Here is a 23650-nt window from a genome sequence, read left to right as displayed (position 1 = left end):
TCACAGAATGCCATAGAATACACTCATTATCATCCTTGTCTTCAGAGAAAAAGCTTTTCATTTCATCTCATTGAGTCCCACGGATGTAACCAGAGGCCAGAGATTTTCTTTAAATTCGTTCATAACGTTTTTTTCTCTCTTTTTTTTCTCCTCTCCCTCAGTCTTCCCTCCGACGTTTTTAAAAGCACATCTTATCTGTCGATATTCTTCTCCTGATCCCGCTGATGTGCCTGATGCTCTGCCAATCTTTAATTAAAATCGGGGACTACGTTCCTGGGGGCTCGAGCGCACAAGTGCGCGAGGGGGTGTTTCCTGTCACGTTTCCAGATACTTTTTTTCTTGAGAATGCTACGTTCTCTGCCGATTTGTCGTCGATCGTGTATCTGAGGAGTCTTTCTGTTTGCAACATCGCTGGCTTTTGGTATCGATTTTGTATTAGAATTCTGGTTGAGTCGGTGCAGCTTGGTTTGAGATGATTTTCTAATAAAGCATAAAATAAGGCAGGAAACAGACCTGCAAAATGAGGCTTGTTGTAATTAATTGGGATTCGCAGACACAACGGCGAGCGGATGTCCGACGTCGGGAAGAGAAACACAAACATCGTTTATTTGAATTGGGTAATTAGGATTCATCCTGAGATCAGAATCCACTTTACTGCCCAAGTATGCCTGAGCATACAAGACATTTGTTTCCAGTTTAGAGCAAACATTGCACATTTATTATACAGGGAAGACTTGGACTAATAAATCTTGATTGCACAACAGAACTAAATGATCTGGAAAAGAAAACAGTACATATTCGCCCGTAACAGAAAGTGACCTCATAGTGCAGTGATTGTGCAATATTTTATTTTAACTAACTGGACAAAGTAGCGGAAATTAGGAATAATAAGATTCACAAACTCATGCACTGCGCATCGGATACAAGTTGGCATTTGTATCGCAATGCATCGTTTTTGAACATATTTGCATTGGTAAAAAAATGATTTATTATGTCAATTTATTATATATAATGATCAGGTTGTTGGTGAATCGTATCGCATCGCATCAGTAGCTGCTTCATTTGTATCTTTAATGCATCGTATCATTGGCTATGAATCCAGATGCACATTTCTAGAGGAAATAATGGTACTCTAGTAGTATAAAGTCCAGTATAGATTGGGGTTACAGAAGGGTGTTTAGAATCTGTGCGGCTGCCAGGATCTATTACTTGCCAGAGGGAATAAGTCTGAACAAACTGTACATAGGGTGTGAAGGGTTCCTTAAGACCGCAATTTCCTGACATGGGGATAAATGTAATTACACTATAAAACTAAAGACCAAAATGTGATTAAGGATAAAGAAAAATTATTTTTACTCCTAACTTTGCTATAAAAACTCTGGTTGCCAAATCCTTCCCGGAATCCTTTCCGCCTTCCTCAGAGTCTGTGAAAAACACCAGTTTTGAACAGACAGTTTCAGGAGGAACGCCGTGTCCAAAAATCTGTGAACGTTCCACTTCCCTCAAACTGCACATCAAGATTTTCATGACTCTTTTTAAAAGGGAAGGAAAACATCTTTATATAAGAACAAACACACCTCACAAGGGGAGGGGGAAAAAAACTGCTGTCATTATCGTTATCACGTCTGCAGGTTTTTGAAGCGGGCGCATGACTCGTTCCCCTGACAGGCAAATGTTATCTCCTGCCTTTGAAACTTCTCTGCTGCCAATTAAGGTGCTGAGCTGCTGGAATTGCAATGCTGTCTCCACACGCAAGCACGAAAACATCTCCAACCAGTGGTCTTGTGCTAATCCATACCTCGTGCTTGCGTAACCAATTAAAGCGGAGTCTGATTTATTCGATGCCTTCTGACAGACCAAAATAGCAGAGATGGATCTAATTTTAATGATTCCTATAAGTATTAATGGCAAGCTTTAAAAAAAAAAAATGGAGTGTAGAGGAGGAGTTCGGAGTGCTCGGATTTTCCACACGCTAAATAGTCCATTAGCATTAATACCACCAGAGCCTTGCTGGCCGCAGCGGTCCAAGATATCTATATATTTATGCGTTTAATATTTAATGTTTAGCTTCTCGCAGACACGTGGAGCTGAGATCTGGTGAAGCCGTTGTGTGCGGCGATCTTTGCTGAGTCACCTACAGATTCCCGGAGACGCACTGAATAATTTTATACAAAATATGGATAGGAATAATAAATGAAAGCAAGCTGAAAAACCCATAGAACCCGAACTGTATAGTGCTTTTAACTGTGGGCAAGATGCCTCGGGCATGTGCAAAGAAATAGATTATTATAAACTTTTGTGTTGTATATCAATCAGTATTCCAGGGGGGCTGTAGCATGGCTGACCTTCCGCTTGGACCCCAGCTTCCTAACGTTCCTGAGATCACTTTTTCACGTTTTCTTTTGAAAACGCATATTTTTTCTAAAAGTTTTTGACTTCCGTTTACACTGTGACGCCATTTTCTGTTAACAAATACGTAGCTTTTTGAACACGCACTCCAAAGTGGATCCTTTCAAAAACGCTGGTTTTCACATCAGAGACTGGGATTATTAAATGTTGCAAAGTAACGTGTATATTTATTGTCGATTACTGAGACATTTTTTATGTTGTGTTTTCCATATGTTGGGGATTTTTTTGGGTTTACGTTCTTCCTTAGCTGCCGTATTGTTGTCTGCCAATTGCCCAACCATAGCCTTTTTCATGTTTCTTTATATTTTGAATCGGTCTGGCAGTATATTAAGGACATGTCTACACTAATTTGTTTTTGTTTGAAAAAGCATTTTTTTGGCCTTCGGTCCACACTTAGACGCCGTTTTTTGGTCGATCGAAATGTAGCTTTTTGAAAAGGCTCTCCAAAGTGGATCAATTTGAAAACTACGTTTTCTTTGGCAATTGAGTCTTTTCGAAAACGATGACTCTGCTGCGACATTTTAAAGAGCTGTAAATGAAACTGAGCAGGTTGAAGCGTCTTACGTTTTTGCTCCTGCGCAATACGTGACTGTTTAACTGGTTTGGAAACTGAGCGTTTTTAGACAAAAATGCTGTTTTCAAACTTCTTCAGATTAGTGTAGATGTAGCCTGAGGTACAGGCTGGTGTCTTGTCAAAGAAGGTGAAGGCAAGGGCAGGTTTTAAGCTCCTTTGTTTGTTTTATTTTTTTCATTCATGCTTCTGGCTGTATTTATTTTGTCTGTCTGTCTGCCTGTTTTGGTGCCTTTCTATCATATTGTTGATGGACAATAAGGTTTCCTGTGTGTCAATTCCTTGTCTGAGTCGACGGGAGAAGCTAAAACAAACACGCCCTCCTGCCCGGTTGCCTCCCGTATGCCGTCCAAGTCAATTTCTGGTCTGTGCACTGTTTTTTCTTTTAAAGCTTGTTTTCTCCCATGTCTCTCTTTCGTTCCCTCCATCCCTCCCTCTACGCTGCTGCTGACAGCCTCCTCTCTCTTTCTCTCTCTACCTCCTTCAAACTCAATTTCAAAGAGTTGCTAGAGCAAAGCGGCGACTCCAGAATTGGTCAGTGAGGATTTTTTCATTAATTTGGGAAGGTGGTTCACGTTTCCCGATTATAGCTTGACTAATAAATAGGCCATATGTTTTCTCTCTCTCTCTCTCTCTCTCTCTCTCGCTCTATTCTCTGTGTCTCTTTACTGCTGTGGGTGGGCGACGTTTAATTTGCAGCCATCTGGAACGGGGTCTCCGGTGAAGGAAAACCTCTACATGATGCAAACGTTCTGGGTTTAATAAACAAGTGTCCAAGGCCTATTAGAGCAGGATGGACGACGAGCTTCAGCGCCGCCGGCTTTACCGCAATCCTGTCGTGATCTCGCTTGGAGGCTTTCCCCTGTATCCTCGGCCCGTTCATTTGGCTCCTTCTTGATTAAGAAGTCATTAGGATTTTAATTAGCGATTTCAATTAAATGGTGCCTGACAGGCAACACGCAGAGACCCAACGGGAGAACGTGACAAAAACAAATAGAAAAGAAAGAAATCATTTTACTCCAGACTTTTAATTTATTTTATTTTTTTTAAGGGGAGAGGAACGTGTGAAATGGTGGTACGTGTAAATATTCTTGTTGCGTCCTTTTCAGGTGACATGGTTCCCTCTACAGTCTGACTGAGGTATTCGAACACACAAACACACACACGTTTCTCTCCCACACACAATCATAAATCTTTGACTTGCTAAGTAGATTTCTACATAATTTAGTTTATCCCCCACCCTAAGCGGCGCAACAAACTGGTGCAATAAAGCGCTTTTGCTCGGGCTGGATCTAATAAGGGTGCGATGTTTTACTGTGTGTCCGGTGTAATGACACAATTGAGTAGAAACTCGCTCCAATTGCAGCTTAATTAATCAGTTTGCGTTACAACGTAATAAGAAGCATTAATCACACCGGGTACAGAAGGAACACTTGGGCTGAGAACCTTAAGGAAAAAAAAGATGGGTCACATTTTGTGTTTGTAACAGAAAGCAATAAAAATGTTATACTGTAAATTATATAATTGCACCACAGTACTCTTGAATTCTGATTGGTCAGAAGTTATGTAAATTTTAGATACATATATATATATATATATATATATATATATATATATATATATATATATATATATATATATATGTATATAAAATTTACATAACTTCATATATATATATATATATATATATATATATATATATATATATATATATATATATATATATATATCTAAAAATTTACATATATATTTTACGTATATATTTACAGACATTTCTGTATAAACATACAGCTTGTATAACGGTTCCAACTTTACAATGATAGATCAGTGGTTAAGATGGTTTGACTTCCAAACAAAAGGTTGAGTTAAAATTCCAGCACCCCCAAGCTGCCACTGTTGGGCCCTCTAGCAAGGCCCTTAACCCTCAACTGCCAAATGCTCAGTTGTATAAAATTATGCAAAAATGTAAGCTGCTCTGGATAAAGGCTTCTGCCAAATGCTGTGAATGTAAATGATTTACATTAATATTAATGAGCTAATCTAAAACTATATGGTTTCTATAGCAATAGCTTGTTCACAGGGAAGATCTAAGAACGACTGCAAATAACGTGAGTGTCGAGTGTGTTTGATTTTGTGTCTTTGTGATAGTCATTGTGCTTAGGGAAAAGACAAGATGAGCTTTTTGAAATGAAATACAAGGAGAGACGGGGCTTATTAAAAGTAACATGTTTAGTTTGTCAAATACCAAGAAATTTGTTTCATGTCTCGTTTTCCGTTTGTTTTGTTCACGCAAATGTTGGTTTGCTGCCGTTTTGTTGTTTGCCAATTGCGCAACCACAGCCTGTTCTATTTTTCTGTTCAAGTGTTTCCGCCATTTTGAATCTGTCTGCCTGTATACAGTTTATCGCAGAGGTTACGCTCCAAAACCGCCAGCTATAAACGAAAAACCGCGATAAACGGACGCCATCCCAAAAATGCATGTATACGGTACTGTACTGTATTAACATTTCACTTCATTTTATAATTAATAATTATATTTATATTAATACATTTCATTATTTCAACACAAAACTACATAAAAACAATTCCCTATACGTTTTTGTGGTCTATCGTGCTATCCATGAGACACCGGAAAAATCAGCCAAACAAATTAGTTATGTGGCAAATAAAATTGTGCAATAAACCGGGGGCGCCAGATTCAAACCGCGGTAAAGCGGGGATTACTATATTACGGTCAATTTCCACACTAATACGTTTTTGTTCGAAAATTCATGTTCTGCACAGTGTGTACTGTGACGCATTTTTATTCATGTGACAGTTCTCATTTCAGTTTTACGTTTTTTGTTCATGCACAGGGATGTAAGCGTTTTCAGACATTTCAGAGTGGATGAGCAACTTTTTGCAACCGCCTAAAACGAGTGTGAACGCAGAGCGTGTTTAGATGTAAACGCCTTTTCCAAATTTATCCTAATAAGCGTAGCTGTAGCCTCAATAAAACATTCTTACCCTGTCCTTCGTTAACTTACATTTCATGCAATTCAGTACATGACTGAGTGTTCTTCTTCTTTCGGCTTCTCATATTAGGGGTCGCCACAGCGGATCATCCGTCTCCATACCCTCCTGTCCTCTACATCTGCCTCTTTGAAACCATCTACCTGCATGTCTTCCCTCACCACATCCATAAACCTCCTCCTTGGTCTTCCTCTTTTCCGCCTTCCTGGTGGCTCCATCCTCAACATTCTCCTACTGATATACCCCATGTCCCTCCTCTGCACATGTCCAAACCATCTCAATCTCTCCTCCCTCACCGTGTCCCCAAAACCTCCTACATGCGCAGTCCCTCTAATAAACTAATTTCTAATCCTGTCGTCGTCCCTCCCAACGAAAAACTCAACATCTTCAGCTCTGCTACCTCCAGCTCCACCTCCTGTCTTTTACTCACTTCCACTGTCTCTAAACCATACAACATGTCAGGTATCACCACAGTCCTATACATTTTCCCTTTCACTCTCACAGATACTCTTCTATCACAAATCACTCCTGCTATCACTCTTCTCCACCCACTCCACCCTGCCTGCACTCTTTTCTTCACTTCTCCAACACACTCTCCATTACTTTGCACTGTTGACCCCAAATACCTGAACTCCTCCACCTTCTCCACCTCTTCTCCCTGCAACTGCACCACTTCACTGCCCTCCCTCTCATTCACACACATGTACTCTGTCTTACTCCTACTGACTTTCATTCCCCACCTCTCCAGGCTCTTCTCAACCTGCTCCCTAATCTCAACACAAATCACATCAATCGCAAATATCATAGTCCATGGAGACTCCTGTCTGACCTTGTCTATCAGTCTGTCCATCACCACTGCAAACAGGAAAGGGCTCATAACCGATCCTTGATGCAGTCCAACCTCCACCTTGAACCAGTCTGTCGTTCCTACTGCACACTTCACTGTGGTCACACTGTCCTCATACATGTCCTGCACAAATCAGAATATGCGGATCACTGAGTCTAATGACAAAAAATAAATAAAAAATTTTTGTTAGAACCAGATTTAACTGTTATGATTCCAGTTCCCCTTAGTTCTCATACAGATGCATGAAATTCCCCCAAAACAGCACAAAATGGCCACCAACTTTGAAAATAGACTTTAATTTACCACATATTCAACTTTTATATACGACTAAAATTTCAACATGGCTATGGCTGGTATACAGAGGAAGTCCTTCTGCGCCACCTCACAAGTTTTTCCTCAGTTTCTCCTTTATCTTCTCTTCCAGATTTGCAAAGTATTTCATCTGGGTTAGGATCTCTCTGGCTGACTGCAGGTCCCCTGAGGAATTGGCATTAAAGGCAAATAAAATGTTTTATTTATTTATTTGTTTTTTTTAAAAGGTAAATAAAAATCACTTTTTCCCTACGTGTCAAGGAAACACTGTCCTCTCGTTCGAGAGCGACCTTGGCAGCGTGCACTGATATTAAATTTACGAGGGGTGAAGAGGAAGATGGGAAGATACCTTTGTTTAGCGACGCATTCATCTGTTCAGTCAGGTTTTTTAGTGTCACTGGAGGAGAAAAGAAAAGATGACATGTATTTACCGCATAATAGTGCCCCCGCTTAAAATGAATAGAAATGGGAATGCCAAAGCACTTTTTTTTTTTTTTTGGTCTTGTCAAAAAAAAAAAAAAAAAAGCAGAGAGAGCACACACTGGGCACAAATGAAAAACAAACTGATAAAGATAAAAGCATTAACAAAAAAACAAAAAACAAAATGTAGCCTTGAGCATTTCTATAAAGCGTGTTAGAGAAGTCGAATAAATGAGGCCTACATGTGGGTGTAGAGATGTTCACAGAATCGTGTTCCACACACACACACACACACACACACACACACACACACACACACCCAACATGCTGTGTAGCGGTGCTCACCTTGCACTTCCTGGCCTACAGCGTTCACCTCGTCGATGTTTTGAGTCTCTGCCAACCTCTCATTGACTTCCATGACCTTTGAGAGCAAGGCTGGATCGGCTGTAGAGTCTGTACCTTCCTCCAGCTCGACTCCTTGCAACTGCAGCTGCAAATCATCATCCGCATCAGTAAATGTTTACCACGACAGTGTTTTTACCACAGCATTGTTCAATTCTCAAATATTGGTTGATTGGTCAGAAGGTGTTGACTGATTTTTCTCTAAAAAGCAGCTCTGACAGCAGTTCAGCTGCAAATCGTGATGTGTATATAATAACACTACTGAGGAGGTCGAAGGGCCCACTTGGGCACAAGTCAAAAATCTTTGAGGTGATCAACTGCTCTTTTGAGGATGTGTCGATACTCTTGAAGTGGTCAACACACCACCTGAGGACAAGGCAACTCTCTCTTGAGGGGTAGGCGGACCACATGGGGATGAGGCGACGCTTTCTTGAGGCAATCCACGGGCCCTTTGAGGACGAGTCGATACTCTCTTCAGCCCAATACTAAAAACAAGTCAATGCTCTTGAGGTAGTCAATGGGCCCGCTTGAGGACAAGGGGACACTTTTGAACATGGATCTGCCTGATTTATCCCAACACCCTACATCTAGGCAGAGTTCTTTTCAAATGGATGGTTCCACCCTTATTAGCCCAAAGAGACATGAAGTTACTGAACAACTCAAGAACTTTAAGTACAGTCCAAATACTTAATCCTTAAAATCAGAAGTATACATTTATTTAGAAATGAGTTTATTAGAGGCACAGCGCATGTAGGACCTTTTGGAGACAAGGTGAGGGAGGCGAGATTGGGATGGTTTGGACATGTGCAGAGGAGGGACATGGGGTACATCGGTAGGAGAATGCTGAGGATGGAGCCGCCATGAAGGAGGAAAAGAGGAAGGCCAAGGAGGAAGTTTATGGATGTGGTGAGGGAAGACATGCAGGTGGTTGGTGTGAATGAGGCAGATGTAGAGGACAGGGGGGTATGGAGACTGATGATCCGCTGTGGCGACCCATAATGGGAGAAGCCGAAAGAAGCAGAAGACAACAATGGTTTAGGTCTATAGTTTAAACAGTTCTGCATTTCAGCACCCATCACTGAACAGCACACCTGAACAATGATTGATGTGGAAGCTCAGTGGTTAAGGTACTGGACTCTGGATCAGAAGGGCTAAGCCTTTTAACCCTCAACTGTTCAGCTGTAAGTCACTCTGGATAAGGTCGTCTGCCAAATGCCATAAAGGTAACTAATGATGGACATTTGGCACCAATTAGATGAGGATGGGTTCCATTTTGAGTCTGATTCCTCTTAAGGTTTCTTCCTCATATCATCTCATGGAGTTTTTCCTAGCCACAGTTGCCATTCAGGATCAACTTATTAGGAACAAACTTATTAATTTAAACTTTAGAACCTCTTTGTCCAAAAGCAGCATTACAGAGATAATGTCCATCGCTAAAAGCAATCTACAATCTATAAAACTGAGAAAGCTCAGAGTTTAATTTTTACTCAGTCATGCCAGACGTCTTTGTTCATAAAACAAATTTGCACACAATTATAAGAGGAACAATGGAAAGAAAGAAAAAAAAAGATTAATTAACGGCATTATTTTTATGGCACAACATTACAAGCTAAAGAAAAACATCACTGTTAATTGTATGCAATGAAGTTTGTGATCGAATTCTTAAACTTGCCTCGTTGTCATGTTCCAGGAAGCTACTTTTGATTAAACGTCTACAAAAATGAGAAGCTTTTTCTTACCAAATAGGCGCTACGTGTGATAGGTTTCTGTAGAGTCCTGTAGGCTTTGTTTACCAAAGATGATTGTTCTTCAGAATACTTCTGTTCTGTCTAGAACAAAGAGTCACAAAAAAACAAAGTCGTCCAAATTAATGAACTATGATGCGCCGTTTTCAGAAAAGAATCCTGACATGTACCTGGATAAAAATAGCTTAGCAGGCAATTACAGTGTGCCAAAAAGGAAATTGCTCTTTTGTGAGTTCACAAAAAAGAGGTCTAAAGCAAGGGGAGGTAAATCTAAAATTTTTGACATTTATTTTCCTCACAGCTAGTCATTCACAACTATCGCACATTTTCAGAACAATTCCCAAAGCGCACTGTGGCTCTCGCGAATGGCAAGTCCTCGGCCACGTTGATAATTGGATTTTTCTGTGTCTTTCTCGGGTGTCTCTGTGTTTGGGGAACGGCGAAGGGACTGGTTAGAGTTAGGATGAGCTGAGCGACTGGTTTCTTGCAGAATAGCTTGAGGGAAGTGAGAGAAGGATGAGAAGTTATATAATCATTTTTTCCCCTCTGTTTTATCGTGTGGAGGTTTGCAGTCTTGGGACATTAAGATGGATTTATGTAAAAATTGCAACTTTTGTTTGTCTACTGAGACACCCACACCCAAACACTTGATATGCTCATACCTGAACAAAAGAAAAACTGATTCACAGAGCTCTGAGCATTTAGTCTTTTAGAAACACTAGGAGAATCTGAGCTCTCAATCAAGCAAGGGGACCAGTTTAAAAAAGCACAAGGGGGTCAAAACTAGTCTTGGATTTTTAGCATAATTTCACCCATATACAGTACAGTACACTATAAAATGTCAATGTTCCTCTAGCACCAAGGTGCTACATAAAGCTCAAGATCTACCACAGAAAAAATGGCATGTAATTCGCCATACGACCAGCAGAGGGCTCTCTCAATATTCATTAATTCGATGATAAATTAGATTGCATATAGATTTATAAAACAAGAAAATGAAAACAATGAAAAAGAGTGATATTTATTCAAAAAATACAATAGGGAGAAAACTATTAATGAATCAAACAATTATATAAACACAATGTTGGTAAGATTCTGTGATGTGCATCGATGATGTGCAAGTTAACGATGTTAGGCATAGATTTTTAAAAAAGTGTGCTTTGGATACAAGTATTTGGATCGTTTTTAACATATCTGAATCAATAAAAACGATTTGCTTATATATAATTAATAGTAGATGCGCTATACTTTTGCTATTTAGAAAGTTACCAATAATTTCTGACCAATATTTGATATGTAGATCGATTTCTCGTCGCTAAAGCGTTTCTAAAGCGTTTCTAAAGCGTTTCTCTCAGCACCGCCGCTGCTACGTGAACATGATGTATCGCAACACTACGGAGCGTCCCGAGAGTCACATAGAATACAGATTAACATGGCAGAGGTAGAGCTGTAACTTCCTGCAGACACAACGAGAAAAGAACGACTGGTTTTATTTTATCACTACTTCCCAATAAAATGGGAAGAGCAACAGGTTCAGTTTGGTTGTAAAAAGTTCAGTACCTGTGATTTCTGGCTGAAGTTGTCAGGATGCAGAGATCTTTGCAGCTCGAGGTATTTCACCTGAAGCTTTCGAGCGTCCAAATCAAACGTCTGATCACTAGAGAGAGAAAAAATTTATAATAAAGTTTTCTTAATACCAAAAGAGACAGTAAGACTTTTTTTTGTTTGTTTGTTTTCTCAGTTTTTCAGTAGTTGCAGTAAACAAGGTAATAACAGGAGCTTAGCTTGAGGTTTAGTAAAATGTCGCCCCCTCTTCCAGACTACACTAAAATTAGCAGAAAAAATAACGAGCAAGATATAACATTTTAATGAGTTCGTATTAAGGACGCACCGATGCGCTCGGCCTGAGTCTGTTATCGAGGAGGATTGAGACGATGGCATGCAGGTCCCAGGAATAACAAACTCTCAGAAGCGTTTTGTGGAATAAATAATTCATCTCAATGCTTTGCAGCTGTTTTGAATGCGAGATTCCTCGGTTATTACAATTTTAAATATTTCACTGGTGGATATTAAAAATTGTTTTTTATAGCTGTTGTTGGTCGTGTGAATTAAAATGTGTTTATTGGAAAGGAAAAAAAAGAGAGAGAGAAAACTAAACCCAAGAGAAAAGAGAGGGCTGCTGAATTCTCTATATTGGTATCTACATTGGTCAGAAGGTGTTGACTGATAACCGATTAATCAATCTAAAGTTTTTCAAATGGATACTGGATAAAAAAAAATATATATACACTATGTAAAATAGTACTAAATCATGATAATGTGCTAAATAAAATAAATATGAATAATTAATAATATAATTGATTAATATATTATTTAAATTATAAATAATAAATATAATCTCTCTCCGTGCAGCGCACAGTTTCGCATGTAAAAAAAAAAAAGCATGTTGTCAATAATTCGCCACTAGAGGCCGCTCTCACAATTACAGTGGGCTGGAAGCTGGAAAAATGTATGGATTTTTGCCGATACTTTCAGCAATCAACCATCGCTGCCGATTAATCGGCAAAACCGATTAATTGTATATTGTCGGGATGAGAAAACGCCAACTTGACCTGACTTTAGGTAGTCTGGCCTGAGGCACTGCATGCATTCGGCTACACAATGAACACTGTCTTTATTATTATTATTTAGTAATAAGGATCTCTAATAATCCATATTTTTCTCTTTCTCGCATTAGATCACAGAAGCCCTTCATCCTGAAGACTTTCCCCCTGGTGGAAAACCTATTTTCTGTTACAGAATCCTGGCACTGGAGACTCCTTCTTCAAACGCTCAAGAAAATGTTTCTTTTGAGAAAATCCTGTTAAATTGACATTTCACTGTAATTCTAATAATCTGTATTTATAGAGTAAACTCAACTCAGCTTGAAAAGTGCAAATAAAATAAGATAAATCTGTTAACTTCAGTTTTGATCAAAACTTTTGAAGCAGGGTTTAAACATTTTAATTGCCAATTTGTGACGTCACCGATATGTCGCCCCCCCCTATATCTGTGACGTCACACATTGTCAATTAGGACACACAAAATTACCATTTTGATATAAAAACTGATTGTGGACTGGATTTTTTTTGGACCATTTATCACAGTCTTTTATGTGTCAAAGATTAGAAACAAAACTGACTTATGCATTATAATATTGATCTGATATTTTTTAAAATATATACATTTTAGTAACTCACCAGTTTAAAATCTCAAAATAAGTAGCTTTATGGCGAGGAGGCTGGATGGTGTTACAGGAGGAGCAGAAGAACAGCTGAGCTGAGGAACCGCAGCTCCAGCACTTTCTCACTGGGGAACATGAACACAAACACCGGCTCAGATTCAGCCTCAGGAGCGACTTCACCGTTTCCACACAGCACAAGTCTTTCCTGCCGAAATGCAGCGCTTTTCCACGCGATCTGCATGACGCTCCAAGGCTGCAGATGTTCAGGACACATCTGGGGACTGCCCGCAACATCAACAACCTCTGCGAGCACTGCATGAGTCTCCAAGCTCAGGCTTACACCACACATGAGCGTCCAACACTTCCGGGTTCAAAGGGCGCATGCGTAGTTCTCGGCGTAGACGCGGAAGTGTTTGTAAGTAGGCATTTCAAAATAAAATGGACTATATTATACTAGAATATACTAATAATAATTATACTATACATTTACTGTGTTACTAATATAGTACAAAAATATAGTTTGTTATAGGACTAAAAAAATACAGTTATTGTGAAGAATTTCACAATGTCTTTTTTTTATTTATTACATCATGTACAAAGAAAGCAATATAAAATGATCAACTTTAAACATTTCCCAAACAATTTGACACTACAACACTTGAATTCCTGAATCAGGTGTTGGTCAGAAGATGAAGAGTCTCTTTTATTTAAAAAAAAAAAAAAAAAATTCTGGACAAAATGACTATGTATGAACCTTTAGGGAAGGAGTCTCCAGTTTCAGCACTCGTGTGGGGAAGGTTAGGAGCTGGCAAGTGTGACCATTCAGATCAAAATGATTTTGTGGACATTTCACAGCATTAAATGCACCACAAAAAATAGTCAACTGCTGCGGCATAAGAGGAATAAAACATTTTTGATCCTTCCGAGATTTTTAATGCATACTCAAGAGATGTTTTTGCTCAGCATAACCTCTCCGAAGCCCTCCACACCCTCGTCTCCTCCGTGTACACCATGAAATATTTAAAAAGACCTCTGAAGGCATGAATAAATACTGACGCATTGAGTATCTTGCACTCTACACACCCTGTGACTATAAATTCTGACATCTGATAAGTCTGTACGCACACATCCGTATCCACACGATCATCAAGATGCAGTAAATGAGCAATTTCCTGTATTAAAAAAATAAACCGTAAGCTTCTTACTGAACTACTAGCAGTTCTCACTGAGATACTGAGAAAGTCTGGTGCTAAACCCACACAAAGTCTTTTTCGGACCTCCAGATTGACGCACAGGCTTTTTATTTTTTACTCCACGCTTAACGCCTTCCTCTTTTTCGCGGTGCGAGTGTAGGCGTGATGACGCCACTCCACGTCCGCCGTGCTCTCGTTCTCCAGAGTGCCCAGCTTGATCATGTACACTGTGGATGAGAGACAGGAAAGGAAGAGGAAGAAGAAAAAAAAAAAAGAAAAACAGGCCGCAGTTATTACTATTATTACTGGTTTAATAAAAGCATATGTAGGCAGCGAAATAATGACATATATATATATATATATATATATATATATATATATGTATGCATGCATTTATACAAACTCTGGAAAAGCGGGCATGTGACAAATCATGCCTAATTTATACGCACATACATGTAATTTAGAAATACTTTTTTTTAAAAGTCAAAGGTCAAACACAATCCTGTCCATGTAGATCTCTAAATCAATATGTAAATAGTCCTTGTTAAAAGTTTGGTAAAAGTTTTTTTTTTTTTTTTAACACAAACCAAATCCAACCAAGATAACCACTGAACAATAATCATTGCAGCAAATGATTTATCTTGAATTTGTTAATTTACACTTATTAATAAGTCACCTACGTTTCATTTCAAACCGCGGCCCGACTTCGGTCAACTCCACGTTCCTGTGGTCGGTTTTCTTGTAAACGTGGTGCCTGTGACACACGAAACCAACCAAAACATCTCTCATCATTAGAATCTTTATTTATTGCGAGAAAAAAAGTCTGTCATTTTTGCCATATTTCAGAATTTCTGATGTAAAACTTACAGCTAGTAACATTAATCGTTGCTTGCAGCTGTTTTTTGGGGGTTTTTTTGGGATGGGGGTGTTTGGACAATATTTTATGTGAGAAAACGCTGTTCAAAATGGCCGACTTCCTATAATCTGTCATATATCTTTAAAAAGTACAAATTTATGACTTTCTGGACTTTCCAGGAAATCCTAATTTTGATGTTGAGTGGTTCAAAAGTTTTATTAATGTAAATTTTAGCTAGACCTAAAAGTGAATTAGGGCAAAACATTTTGGAATCCCTCTGAGGTCCCAGTTGCATCCAAAATTAAAGACAGACAGATCAAATAAACAGCACGTGGCATCAGTGAGGCCGCTCTTGAACTGTATAAAGCAACCCGGAAAAACTATCGGTATGCCTTTTTGCTGATAGCAGTTGTTTCCAGCAATAAACTATCAGTGCCAATGAATCGGTCGACCTCTAATGTTTACCTGGTTTTGCTGAATGGCCAATAATTATAAATACAATTGTAACAGCATTCCTGTGCCTTGCTGCTTGCCCCACTAAAAACACACAATACCAAAAGAGTGCCTGTGCATCTTTAGTGCTTGGTCCCCAAATAAAACAACATGCAACTAAATGCCTACAGTGTTTGGCCTTAAATCACAGATTTATTCAAACTATGCTGTCTGTAATCACACCTGTACACTTACAAAACACACAAATCATAACATAAAATAAGACAACAGCAAAACAGTTTACCTGAAGGAGATGAAATCCTCCTGATTGCCGAATGTTATAACACGCCTGCTGTCTTCTTTGGGAACAGGAAACAGGTACTTGAGGATGTTGGACACCTGAGGGGGGAAAAAAACCTTTACCATTCCATACAGACATACTATATATGTCATGCTTTACATAAGTGGAATATCTCCTGCTATAGAGCTCTCACTCTATTAAACACCTTTGGGATGAATGTGATCGCTGAGTGAACCCCAGGCCTCCTCACCTTCATCAGTACCTGACTTGACTAACACCCTTGTGGCTGAATAAATCTCACACAAATCTCCAAAAATTATCTGGTGGAACATATTCCCAGAAGAATGGATCTTATTATAAGAGCAAATGGGAACTAAATGAGAGTTGGGATGTTCTGTACGACTGCATCGACCAGCAGATGGCGCTGCAGCGCTGCATTTCCAGCCAACATTGGCCACCAATATTGCAGTATTTTTTGCTTTTTAAATATTTTCTTTCACAGACCTTGATTCATATTTTACTACATCTAGGTTTAAATGTAGGAGATAATTTTCTAAGAGAGAAATTCCTATAGACACACACACGGTAAAAACTCTCAGAAGAACTGTTTGTGCTCTTCACCACAACTTCTCAACTGATGCAATCTTATGTTTGTGATTCAAATTAGCAAAGAACGGCATGTTTTTCTACTGAAATAAAGCGAAGTAAAAGTCGGGTTAAAAGCATTAGTCTGTGCCTACTTGATTACATCACAAGTAGGGTTGCAAAGGGGCAGAACAATTTTTGGAAAACTTGGGGGAAAAAGTCGGAAATTTACCAGAAATTGAAGAGAATTTCTGGGAATTAATTAGAAATTTGGAAAAAAAGTAAATAAACTGAATCATAAACAAAAATATAAACATTTTGTTTGGTCATAAGCTGACATGCATGCAAAGCAGTAGAACATTCTATAATATATATTGTATATATTTATATATAAAATATATATATTTTCTGTATTTCTCGATCGAATAAACGCAGGCATGGTGAGCAGACGTCTTTCAAAAAAAAAAAAAAATCCTAATGTGTCTAATCTTTTGACAAGTGGTGAACTTCTGTATGATAACAGAAAACTGCACAGCAGAATGTAGAAGAAATTCCTCCCCGGGTGACTTGGGCTACGTCTACGCTAATCCGGATGGATTTGTAACGGCGTTTCCATAAAAATAAAAAAGAAACAAAAAAAACGCTTCTTTCATTTTCAATCGTTTCCTACACGCCTTGCGTCCCTGTACTGCACATGAGTAAAGCGTACCGCTCTTTGATCTGCATTATTTTTGTCTGCTGTTTATTTGATTTTCGCCTCTTTGAAATGGCACGCCAATGTAAAATTTTCTAATTTATCCGCTTTGGGAAAGTTTGAAACGAACGTGTATAATATTTGAGATTTTTTTATTTACATTATTTCGTGTGCACAATTCATGAAATGTGTGTTATGAAAAAATGCACAGTGCATGTAGAAGGCGTGGCCTCAGTAACCCTGCGGTAAGTGTGTTCTGTTTGCATGTGATTGATTTTAATGTGCAGGTAAAAATTCAACTTGCATTAAATCTGGTTGTTTAAATAAAAATTAGCACACTGTTATTGGCTCACCTGCAATTTAGTAAATTCAATTTATTCCCATTAATTCCCAAGGAAAGTCTTAAATTCCCCGACGTGACTCGGACTCACCCGTGTGCCGAGGCGAGAGGTGAAGTTGTGAAAGATGAGGTGAGGGAAGGCCTCGGACATGGTCCCGACGTCTGGAACGTCATGTCTCATCACCACGTTGTACAGCGTGAAATACGCCGTCGGCCCGAAAGGCAGGTGACTCACGATTAATCCGTCTGACACGAAAAGAAAACCGACGCCCTGTTATAGACATCGCGGATACAAATATGATCGCTAGGGTGAGGATTTGATTAGATCGTACCGGGCTGTCCTCGGGTCTCGTGAATTATCACCAGATCAGTCACGTTATTGGCCTTGCACGCATGCACTAGCGTGTCAACTTCATGGTTTCCTCTGTTCATGCGCTGGGCCCCTGGGAATATCAGCTTCACTTCCTGTGGTTAACAAGTTTTAGGGGGCTGGTTAACGTAATGCTTTTTTACATACGTTAGAAGCACACACACACACACACACACACACACACACACACACACACACACACACACACACAAAAAAACAAATAATAATAATCATCACTTTGGCGAACATCTTGAGTCTGGCGCTCGGGTCTCTGGAAGTCGTCACCATGATTTTCGGGTCTTCTACGCCGGCCCATTTGTACTCGTCATCCATGTGCGAGCTGACACCTAGAACATAAACGCAGATGGATGAGGTATCAGCTCCAGATCAGGATGGGAAAATAAAATCATCTCGCATGCAGCATGTCTCTGGTCTGCACTGACACACGAACATCAGCAATTTGCCCGAGTTGAACCTTAAACTGGAATAAATAAGAAAAGTGCACCAATGTTTCTTAATATATACAAAAGCCTTTGATATGCTAATCTCCACCACTAATCTCCACCATATCGGCGTAGGAATTTGGATCATCAGATTATTTGATATTAAGACCAACGTTCAAAAAGTTTTTTTTTGTTGTTTGTTGTAATTGGGTAGTGGAAGAAAAGCGTTTCCCACTTCAATTGTCTCCAACCATGTTTGTGTGTTCGTGACTGATAACAACTTGGAAATCGGAGTTATGTGTTAGTGCATCAGTTGCTAAAATCGTGATCGCGTATTGTAGCTTCCAGGAAATGTGTGCGTTTCGCTCTCGGATCGTCACGCGTTCACCTTAAACGTTTGCCAAATTACACGAATGTAAATTGAAAGAATCTGACACCTTTAACCGGCACGTCTTACAATTGAGCGGTTGAGGGTTAAGGGCCCTGCTCAGGGGCCCAGCAGGGGCAGCTTGATGGTGCTGGGATTTAAACTTGTGACCTTCCGATCCAAGAAGTCTTGACTACCACCTCCTCCCAGGTATTAAATTCATACTTCTGCAGCTAAATCAGAGTGAAATACTATAAACGATAGTAGAAGTCGTATTTACCGTCTCCGCCCTCATCATCAAACTCCAGTTGCCGTTGTAGCTGTAAGGCCTGTTTGCGTATCTCGGTAGGGATCAGACGATTATCTTTGGAGAGAACAGAAAAACAGAACATCTGAAAAAATGTACAGATAAAGATACACTACGCTTACACTTTTCTCCTACATGCACCATATAATTTGTCACTTTATATAACGTGTAATACAGTTCTAATGGTTTTATACTATGTACAATATATACACCTTAGAACACACAATAATCGAGTAATGATCGAATAATAATCTTTGTCTTGGTCCCCTTTTGCTGCTGAAACAGTTCTGACCCGTCGAGTGTAACAGCATGAACTTCTTCAGCAGTTTGAGCTACAGGAGCTCGTCTGTTGGATCGGACCACACGGACCAGCCTTCGCTCCTCACGTGCTTCAGTGAGCTTTGGCTGTCCACCAGCCTGTCGCCGGTTCACCACTGTTCCTTCCTTGGAGCTCTTTTAATAGACACTGACCACTGCAGACCAGGAACATCTTACAAGAGCTGCAGTTTTGGAGATGCTCTGACCCAGACGTCTAGACGTCTCAATTTGTCAAATTCGCTCGCCCATTTTTCCTGCTTCTAACATCAACTTTGAGGAGCAAATATTCTCTTGCTGTCTAATAAATATATTCCAACTGCCAACAGGTGCCATGATGAAGAGATCATCAGTGTTCTTCACTTCACCACTCGATATGCCTGATCGGTGTATATAATGACAAAGTGCCATACTAATGTACTTGAATAGCATCATTTTATCTCCCGATACACTATATGTCTGTGTCATAAAACAATTGTCATATCGTCCACCCTATTAGGTAGCTGAACAAATGAAATCCCCTTAATTACACATTACAAAACCTCCTGCTTTTAAATTTGATGGTAGAAAGAAAACAAAAAACTCACCATCTAATGCAGACTTGAGTTTCTGTTTTTTCTCCTCTCTGGAGCGCAGTCTCTCTTCCTGGGCCTTCCTAAACAGGTACTCCTTCCTGAGCCGGGCCTCGCGTCGCAACTGGAACAGACCATACAACGTAGAGGAGCAACCTTAGCCAAATTATGTTCTATCAGAGACAAGATGGTGACTCAAAATCTCACCCTGATCCTCAGACCAACAATTGGTCAAAATCGTTTACTGGAGTTACTTTTCTATCAGAATTTCGGTTTTTTTTTTTTTTGTTGGAATGGTTTTTCAACAATATATTATAAAAGTTCCCAGAAGTATTGAGTGCTTGTTGGCTGCTTTTCCTTCACTCTCTCGTCCAAGTCATCCCAAATCTTCTCAACTGGACTTAGATCGGATAATTGTGGAAGCCAGGTCATCTCTTCTTAGAGAAATAGCTCTTACATAACCTAAAGGTGTGTTTGGGGTCATTGTTGGAGAACAAATGATGGTTCCACAGACTGCTAATCAGATGGGATGGCATGTGACTGTAAAATGCTTTGGTAGCCATTCTGAATCAATTTTGATTAAGTCATCAACAAAGCACCATCACACCTCCTTCACAGAGGGAACCACACATTCAGGAAACGTCCGATCACTCACTATTCTGGCCCGAGCAAGTCTCTTCTGCTTTTAGTTCTTCTAAAGTAATGCTTCCTTTGCCGCAATTCGACCATGAAGGTCTTTTCTCTATAAAGTGGATGATGAAATATCTGCCACTTGAACTCCGAGAAACATTTATGTAACTCTGCGGGTTCTGAGGTTGATAATTCTAATAAACGTATCCTCTGCAGCAGAGGTAGCTCTTGGTTATCCTTTCCTAAACCGGACCACAAGACGGCCTGTTTCATCATTAGCGTTTGAAGGTTTTGAAAAAGATCTTTAGATTTTTTCTAAATTATGAAGTAATGATTTTTTTTTATACATAATTCCATTCGTGTTCTTATATTTAGTTTGGATATCTAAAGAGGCGGGGCATTCACACGCTGGAGCTTTTGATTGGATGGACACAAACCTAGTACAGTCTGAGTCATCAGAATTTAGGATTTGTCCTAATAATAAAATTCATATTTTAAATTATGATCATTATTTCTTTTTTTTTTTTTTTTTTGTCATACACGTCTCCATAACACTAAGACATACATCTAAAACACACAATTTGATTTCAGGACCTCTTTAATTCCTTTTTAAGTACACTATAACTTTATTAGTTATGAAAAATTTTATCTAAAGCTGGTTTATTTAATTATTGATATAATATTTACTTTACCTTTGCTTGTAGTTATAAAACGGACAACAGTATTAAAAGAACCATAAAACTATATATACACAATAGAGCATGCTAGAGACGTTTAAAAAAAAAAGTCACATCCCAAATACCGCTCAATAGGACACATTAGTGCACTATAAAGTCTTATTACACTTATCCTTTATAAACCTACCTAGTGCACTAGTAAGCATTAGAGTGGTATTTGGGGTTCAGACCGATGGTATGTCCCAAATCAATCGCTAACGGCTGTATGGCTCATAATTAGGAGAGAATTACATTAGTGTGATTATTAAATATAGTTAAAGTTAAATAAATGTTGATATGAAGTTGATTTTTATTACCATTTTCTAGCGATTTCCTTAGCTCTTTCCCACGTGTGGCTTCGGTGTCAACAGTAGCCGGGGGACCAAGTAGTAACGCGGCTTCCTATTGGACAAGAGAAGGAGCCAATCAGAAGCGCGATTACAAATGCTTTCAGAATTAAAGTAGTCATTGTGTATTTGTTTGATGTTAAGGATTAAGATATTTATTTTAAATTATTATTATTATTATTATTATTATTATTGCTATCTTTATTGTTATTGTTATAAGGCTCTGGGCTCTGATCAGAAGGTCAGGGGTTTAAGTCCCAGCCCTGCCAAACTGCCCCTGTTGGGCCCCTGAGCAAGGCCCTTAAACCTTTCTGCTTCAGTGGCGCTATATCATGGTGGACCCTACGCTCTGACTCGAGCTTTCTAAAAATATGCAAAGAAACAATTCACTCTGCTGTACATCCAAAGGTTGTGAGTTCAAATCCCAGTCTCACCAAGCTGCCACTATGGGCCCCTGAGCAAGGCCCTTGACATCGTAGATGCTGTATGGATGAGATAAATGTAACTCGCTTTGGAATAGGGAGTCTGCCAAATGCTGTAAATGTATACAAGCTTCTTCCTCTATTATTATAAATGTTATCAGGCAAAGTGATGATATTGTGATTTGTGGTGAGAGTAAGGAGCAGGTTGAGAAGAGCCTGAAGAGGTGGAGGAACGTCGGTTGTGGAAAGATAGAGTATGTGTGTGAATTGTATTGTAAAGGAGAAGAGGTGGTGAAGGTGGATGAGTTTAAATCCCTAGGGCTGACAGTGTAAAGTGATGAAGAGTGTGTTAGAAAGGTGAAGAAAATGCAGGCAGGGTGGAGTGGGTGGAGAAGAGTGAGAGCAGGAGGAATTTGGGATAGAAGAGGAGGAGGAGCAGGAGGTGAATGCTGAGAATGCTGATGATGGAGCTGCCAAGCAAGAGGAGAACAGGAAGGCCAAGGAGGAGGTTTATGAATGTAGTGAGGTAAGACATGCAGGTGTTTGTTTTGAAAGAGGAACATGGAGACTGATGATCTGCTGCAGAGACCCCTAACAGGAGCAGCAGAAAGAAGATCAGACAAAGAGATAAACCGATGTCGTATGATGATTACGTGATTACTCTTCACTTCATACTGACAAATATTTACCTCAGCCTCTCTGGTTTTCACTGGTCATCACTTTATCACATCATCAGTTTCATAACGTCAAGGTAAAGCAGAAGAGCTGTGATTCCGTATCAAATCCACTGCATAAATGTATCAGATTGGATGTTTTCCTGTAACCAGTTTCCACTTCCCTTTTTCTGGTTCCATGTGTACACTTTCTCTTCCTCTCCTTTCTTGATGCTTTTCTATTTTATCACCATGTTTCCTTTATCCTCTACCACTCCATCATGCTCCCTCCATCCTCTACCAGTGGACCACTGATTTGTCCATTCTTTACCACTGCACCACCCTTTGTCCATCCTGTACTACTGGACCACTGATTTGTCAATTCTTTACCACTGGATCAATAATCTGTCCATCATCTACCACTGCACCATTTAAACCATCCTCCACCACTGGACCACTGATCTCTCCATCCTCTACCACTGGACCAATGATCTGTCCATCCTCTACCACTGCACCATTTAAACCATTCTCTACCACTGGACTACTGATCTCTTCACCCCCTATCACTGGACCACCAGTTCCACTCATTCCACCATCATTCCACCATCCCCTTCCATTGTACTATGCTTCCTCCATCCTCTACCACTGCTGTAGTCCAGATGCCCCACCATCTCTCAGGGTACAAGAAAGTCATACTTCAAGACACTGATGGAGTCTTTCCTCTTCCAGAAGTGCTTTTTTTCTATATAGAAACTTTCTTTCGAACTATTCCTTTTCCTTCTTTTGACTCCTAATGATCCATCATCAGAAAATATTTATCGATGGAAACTTCAACACACTTTGTGACAACATTTAACACTGCATATGGGGAAAAGAAGGATAAGGCGTTTCTTTCAAGGAACATCCCAAATGTGAAGCATGGTGGTGGCATGATCATATAGGAAATGAGACTGGTGCACGTTAAGTAGAATGGATTATCTAGAAATACTGAAGCTGAATACTAACATTTAATTAGATTAAGCTATTAAAAGACAATAGATTTACTTTTATGCCCTTATTTAGATTTAAGGGTTAAGGGCCTTGCTCAGGGGCCAAACTTTGACCATGCGGCACATTGGATGGCAAGAGAACTGATGTCTTACTTGCCGTTTCATAGCCGGGCTTGG

General features: G+C 39.5%; 2 protein-coding genes across 2 annotated transcripts; both read right to left on the bottom strand.

Moving 5' to 3' along the window:
- Nucleotides 1-7119: 7119 nt before the first annotated feature.
- On the bottom strand, nucleotides 7120-13314 carry hscb (HscB mitochondrial iron-sulfur cluster cochaperone). The gene is made up of 6 exons (XM_046841860.1): nucleotides 12958-13314; nucleotides 11279-11375; nucleotides 9713-9802; nucleotides 7917-8061; nucleotides 7501-7548; nucleotides 7120-7316 (listed from the first exon to the last, which is right to left on the bottom strand). The coding sequence occupies exons 1-6, from the start codon at nucleotides 13257-13259 to the stop codon at nucleotides 7222-7224; spliced, it is 777 nt and encodes a 258-aa protein (XP_046697816.1). The 5' UTR covers nucleotides 13260-13314; the 3' UTR covers nucleotides 7120-7221.
- Nucleotides 13315-13492: 178 nt separating this feature from the next.
- On the bottom strand, nucleotides 13493-21470 carry imp4 (IMP U3 small nucleolar ribonucleoprotein 4). The gene is made up of 9 exons (XM_046841129.1): nucleotides 21380-21470; nucleotides 19732-19840; nucleotides 18803-18886; nucleotides 17950-18059; nucleotides 17675-17807; nucleotides 17434-17588; nucleotides 15727-15821; nucleotides 14815-14888; nucleotides 13493-14361 (listed from the first exon to the last, which is right to left on the bottom strand). The coding sequence occupies exons 1-9, from the start codon at nucleotides 21380-21382 to the stop codon at nucleotides 14249-14251; spliced, it is 876 nt and encodes a 291-aa protein (XP_046697085.1). The 5' UTR covers nucleotides 21383-21470; the 3' UTR covers nucleotides 13493-14248.
- Nucleotides 21471-23650: the final 2180 nt, after the last annotated feature.

The sequence above is a fragment of the Silurus meridionalis genome, chromosome 27 (assembly GCF_014805685.1).
Source record: "Silurus meridionalis isolate SWU-2019-XX chromosome 27, ASM1480568v1, whole genome shotgun sequence".
Lineage (NCBI taxonomy): Eukaryota > Metazoa > Chordata > Actinopteri > Siluriformes > Siluridae > Silurus > Silurus meridionalis.
Note: the sequence above shows the minus strand (reverse complement) of the source record. Positions and strands in the feature narration are given on the sequence as shown.